The 6,000-nt window shown below is 41.5% G+C and overlaps 1 protein-coding gene across 1 annotated transcript in view; it reads left to right on the top strand.

The window, feature by feature from the left end:
• The window catches only part of COLEC12 (collectin subfamily member 12), a 90,039-nt gene extending 88,094 nt beyond the window's left edge, over nucleotides 1-1,945 (top strand). The window contains exons 9-10 of the mRNA XM_052703403.1: nucleotides 292-437; nucleotides 1,830-1,945. Of these exons, the coding sequence (XP_052559363.1) occupies nucleotides 292-437; nucleotides 1,830-1,849 (166 nt within the window). The 3' untranslated portion in view covers nucleotides 1,850-1,945. The remainder of the gene's footprint in view (nucleotides 1-291; nucleotides 438-1,829) is intronic.
• The last annotated feature ends 4,055 nt before the right edge of the window (nucleotides 1,946-6,000 follow it).

Here is a 6,000-nt window from a genome sequence, read left to right on the forward strand (position 1 = left end):
GAACGATGCACATGGAGCGCTCCCACTGCACGTGCATGTACATTCAGAAACAAAAATAAAGTTCATTGGTCTAATTTTAGGTCTTTGAGTCTTGGCAGCCTGAAGCCAAATAGATTCCCTTCTCTGTTATACATCTGTTTTCCATTTTCAGCAAGAGTCATGTATTGTTTGTCTCAACGTGTATTTCCCTTTCAGAACAGATCTCATGATGTTTTTGTTAATTTCTTGTGGTTGAAAAACTATCATGTGTGCCGCATTGTGCAATAATATCTATTGCTTTTTTGTTGAAAGAAACTGGAAAACTGGGCAACCTGATAACTGGAGTCATGGGCACGGGCCAGGAGAAGATTGTGCTGGGTTAATCTACGCTGGGCTCTGGAATGACTTCTACTGTGAAGACGTTAACAATTTCATTTGTGAAAAAGACATGGATAAAGGTAAGTGAGGCACGATTTGATTATTTCACTCTATATGTGGCAGGTCAAATTCAAGTACATTTCACACAGATGGAATCATAGAATCATTTGAGTTGGAAGGGACCCTTAAAGATTATCTGGTCCAACTCCCCTGCAATGAACAGGGACACCTACAGCTACATCAAGTTGCTCAGAGCCCTGTCCATCCTGACTTTTAATGTCCCCAGGGATGGGGCATCCACCACCTCTCCGGGCAACCTATTACAGTGCCTCACCACCCTTATGGTAAAAAACTTTTTCTTTATATCCAGTCTAAATCTAGGTAATGGGTAGGTAGTGAGGAGATGAGCCAGGCATAAGGTTGGTTCCAGTAGCAGTGCTAATAATGTACATGATGTGGATGCTGGATTGATCACTCTCTGGAAAAGCAGCCTTCAGACTGACTGCAGGCATCATGTGCTCTGCCTCTTGGCCACTTGGAACATGCCTAAAATTTCAGACATGGTTTGGCACATGTGCTTCAGACCCTGGCCACACTGCAAGTTGTTTTTATAAACTCAACTGCCAAGCAGGTGTGAAAACTGGCCTTTAGGCTGGTTCCGGGACCAGCCTTCAAAAAACAAACACTGTTCTGAGAGTTTATGCAACAGGAAGCACTTGGTGACTGCTACGAAGGCCTTAAAATTCAGACAAGAATGCTGCCAGGAGATGTCCCATTGGGCTGAGGAGCCAGGTCCCATGCCACAAGCAACTGCTCTGTTGCAAATAGTAGCCAATGCAGTGGACAGCTTGTAAACGGCCTCATGGCTGAGCAGTCAGCCAGGCAGTTGCCATGGGGGCTCTCTTTCTAGATATACAGGCAGAGTGCAGAGTGGTTTGCATGGTTTCTTGGAATCCATCCCCGCCATTGTGCAGCGAGGTGGTAATGGTGTTGAGGGCCTTGTTCCACCTAATTGTTAACACCTACGTACAACTGGTGTAACATTGCTTTGCTGAGAGTGCCCAGCTGCACCACTTGTAAACATGTAAGCTGAATTTTAGCAAAGGCAGATGGAAATGCCAACTAGAGCCAAAAGTACTTCCCATTCACAAAAACATCCCCCTACAGCAAAACCAAACAAAGTGCTGAACAAGCTTTGTGTGTGTCTAACACTGTTTGGGTATCCAGAGTGAAGGACTATATGTAAGTAACAACACAATGTGTCCTCCTTTCCCTGCATACATTTGTTATTTTAAAAAAGCCTAATGGTTTACAAATATTTATCCTCCAGGACTTATGGAATCTGAATATGAGTCCAGTTAGAATTTTAACATACCTTGATCTCAGTAAGTTTTCTTTTTAGAAATGTGTTTAATCTTCACAAGCTTTTTATGTGATGTTTTTCTGTTTGACTTTTTTCTCTCATATTGTAGGGCAAATATTTGGAGCGTAAAAGGCTGTGACTTTACAGATACCTACATGTTGTGAAAATTCACTTCAAGAAAAAGAAAATCCCAGGGGAGAGCAACACTGCCTACAACAGCAACAACAACAACAACAAAAGAAAATAAAGAAAGAAAGAAAAAAATATCAAAACCAAAAGCAAGCACTGAAAACTGGTTAAATTGCATAAAGGAATTCATCAGCAACTCTTCTTCAGCATCCGACTGTTTGAAGCCTTTCACCCCACAGCATCAGGAAATACCATTGGACTAATTCTGCTATAGATTTTTTTTCCCAACCAGTAACCACAGATATCAGCAGCTTGTGCCTTCCAAAAAAAGACATTCTCTCAATCTGAGTAAGACTGTTGGTCAGTCATATATAAAAAAACATATAAAGCAACCGTGTAAACAGGATGTTTCATTTGCTAAAATCCCAAATGTAGGAAAATTATACAGATACACAAATATATAGATTTTATATAAATATATATATATAGTCCAACTCTTATCAATAATATGGAATATACTTTTAAGAGCTTTTAAAACTTTGTATTTTTGTACAAAATATTTGCTTTTTACAATTGTTCTCTTTTTTAGTGACTTTTTTTTACAAATATAGTGCAGAGGGGCCAAAGAAAACAATAAAGGTACTAATAATTCACTAAGGTTTGCTACCAGGCCTAGCTCAGCTGTAGAGAAATATTTTTCCAGTTAGAAATATTTGTACTTTCCCAGATGATTTGTTCTGGTTAAATAACTTTTAAAGCAAATTTTAGGTAGTGTTTTCCTTGTTTTACGCAATCTAGTCTGCGTGTGTAACAATGAAGTTGACTAAGGACTAGACACTCGCTGTAGCTCTGATCTCACCTGTGTTCCATCAGGGTACTCTGCCAAGACCGTGCTAATAAAAGTTTTTCCTTCCTTCCTTCCTTCTTCTGTGCTTTCCTGCCTGCCTTCCAACCTTCTTCCGTTGTTGAGGAAATGCCACAGAACTTGAAATGTTTTCATTCCTTCTCCCTGTTTGTGAGGAGTCCTGCCCTAATAGGTGCTACCCGCATTGCCCCAAGGAGGGATTTTAAGAAAACAGAAACAGAAGAGCTGCACTTGCAGAAATACGTTTCTTTTCAAGATAGATTTCAAAATTTGGTAATAAAAACATGCCGTACTCAGAAAGTCTGATCAACTTGCATTTCTCCAAAGTACTTTGTAAATTGATCTCTCTGTTTTCTTGGACTAGTACTTCTCTCCCAAACAAACTGGAAAATAAGCTACAAAACAGAAAGCAGTGTGGCTAAGTGAGATGATATCATCAACCAGACAGCTTCCTCCACGTTCCCTTGAGCCATTGTCTAGGCAGCAGTGCTGCTTATCAGGAATTGAAACAATTAGGGACCTGTTGAAGCTCGTTAGCACAACCCCTGGTTTTGGTTCCCTGGTTTTTATGTTCTTCATATGGCCACATGGCGTATCGAGGGAAGTTGTTTTGGCTTCTTCTGAAGAAGAGTTGTTTTTCCTTTGCTCCCTGACCTGCCATTTGCCTTGGCCGAATGTAGATAAGTTTGTTGAAACACTCCAGCTCTGCTGGAAGGAGACGTGGTTTTGTACTTCAGATTTTCAAATATTGCTCCTAAGAACATCCAATTAAAGACTGCCGCTTTCCTACGTCCCACACTCCCTCCGGTGTTCGTTCTTTGTGGTGATGGTGGGGGGAAGAGATACTTTAAGTATAACTTAGAAAATAGAGAAAATGTTGCATTTGGGAACCTGTCCTGTGGCGCGCAGTAGATGTGAGACAGGAGCGAAGAAAAACGTGTATATTTCTGTAAAATGAAAGGTCTGTGTATTGCAGCCACACAGACTGTGCCGCCATCTTGGAGGCTGTGCTTCTCTTGAGACACACTGCATTTCCAGGACTTTTGGCTTTTTCATCAGGTACCGAATACAGTGTGGTTCTACTATACACCCTGTCTTGTTGCACCTAGGAGTTGAGTGTAGATACATGCTGTAGTCTTTACATATATATTACACAATGTCTGTAGAGATGGTGTTAAGCTGCTATTTTTAGATGACAAGGTACAACACCATTATTTTGCAGAAACCATGGTGAATGAAGCCTTGCAGAGCCAGACTGAGTTAGAGAAGCACTGCTGTCTATCTGGCATATTTTGATATATTAAGCCTATTCTGAATGTCTACCCAGTTAAATGAAGCTCTTTGTGATTTTTAGTGATGTGATGATCCTGTATCAATACAAGAAGCTCACAAGAAACCTCTGTGTAAGCACCAGATACACTCTTTGGTCACCCTAATATCAGTTTTCCTTTAGCAATAGGGGTGATTTTACATTTCAAGTTCAGATAATCCAAGACTCATTCCCTGCCCTCCATTCCCTCGACAGAGGTTTTCTGTGCAGTGATTATTAACAGCTACAGCTACATTTATGCCTGCATAAGGTTACAGATACAGCTGTTCATCAGCAAGAGCTGCTTAGCGTATTGTAATCTAGCGTAGCAGCTATGCCAAATCAAGCATGGAAATAACCACTGAACTAGGACACTTTAAAGATGTAACATTTTTATAAATGAAATACTTATTTCAAGGTGATTTTCAATGCTGGATTGTAATTTGCGTTCTAATTCACCACCTTTAACTGGGAAGCAAAGTGTGCCTGGTCTAAACTCTCTGAAGCTGCCTGGAGATGGATGCTGCATTTGCATGCCTACTGTATTCAGTCATCCTTAAAATCTGGACTCAGTAGCCAGGAGGGCTGGGACAGTCAGTTATTCCAACCCATTATTCCTGCAAGCGGAAAATGGAGGTGTCAAATGGCCACAGAGAAGGAAATCATTGAGAGAACTGGGAGGGTGCTGGGACAGCTCTAAGACCTGTCATAGAAAGAAGAGACTGGCAAGGATGCAAACAGGACACTAGAATGGGCCAAGAAATTGTCAAGAAAGCCAGAGCTGCCACATGGGGTCTGGAAAACATCCCTGTTAAATCTGCTTTCTGTATGGTTTGAGTGACAGCACAGGTTGTATGGAAAATTCTAAGTGATTGGAAGTTATTTTGTCCCAGCTAGAGTTTTGGCTTTCCTTCCTGTGCACAAGTAGTATACCTTGGCATACTGAGTTTACATTTCCGTCACTCTTTTTTCTTGGTTTATATCAAATTGAAGGCAAGTTCCTATCCCCTGGCAAGCACTCAGGGAGGGGAGAGGAAGGCAGAGAGGGTGCAGAGTCATTGTGATTTACATCAGTGCTGGATTTCTTAAATCCATGTCTGAGTCATGTAATTAATTTATTTTGAATCATCTTCAGCTAATTAGAGTTTATAAATCTCTAACTTTCATCCTCTGTGATGTCTATAAATAATACTCGCAGTTGTTCCAATAAAGGAAGCACTAAGCAGAGATGTAGTTGTTTACTTGTGCGTGTTTGTGTAACCAAGAGACATGTGGAGATCAGTGTCTACAAACAGCCAGAAACATTTGGAGACATTGAGAATAAAATTGATGAAAATTATTTTTACAAAAGCCTTTTCACTTACACCAACCTACTTCCAAGCATGGCTGTGGCTATCTTATTCCTTAATAGCAGTTTTAGTTCATCGCTCCTGCAATGAACTGAATGCTAGAAACTTTGTTTTAATGGCTGGAGCTGTGCAAGACAAAATAAAACTGATGGTAAAACATCTTGATGGAAGAATGCAAAGCACCTCAGACAAGCCTCTGCATGAATGTTGCCTTGACCTTGGCCCATGGGACCATAGAATGGCTTGGGTTGGAAGGAGCAGTTTGTGTGCTACCATGCAGGAGCAGCTCACCCCAAATGTGATGGTTAAAGGACAAGCAGAAGGACACAGCTGTCTTCACTGGCACTGCCTCCAGCCTGGGTCACTGAACAGCCCAGGTGGGAAGGGACCTCCTGAAGATCTCCAGATCCAGCCCTTTGGTGGGGAATGGAAGTCTAGGTGAGCTCATCTAGCTGCCTGTCCAACTGCGTCTTGAATGCCTCCAGCAATGGGGTCTCCACCACATCCATGGGGAGGCTGCTCCAGTGACTGGTGGTTCTCACTGCAAGAAAATTCCTTCTTGTATCAAGAACAAACTTCTCCTGTTGCAACTCATACTCTCCATATAGTGCCTTTGAAAAAGAGGGCC

This window comes from Tympanuchus pallidicinctus, unplaced genomic scaffold (assembly GCF_026119805.1).
Source record: "Tympanuchus pallidicinctus isolate F22 unplaced genomic scaffold, pur_lepc_1.0 scaffold5, whole genome shotgun sequence".
Classification (NCBI taxonomy): Eukaryota; Metazoa; Chordata; class Aves; order Galliformes; family Phasianidae; genus Tympanuchus; species Tympanuchus pallidicinctus.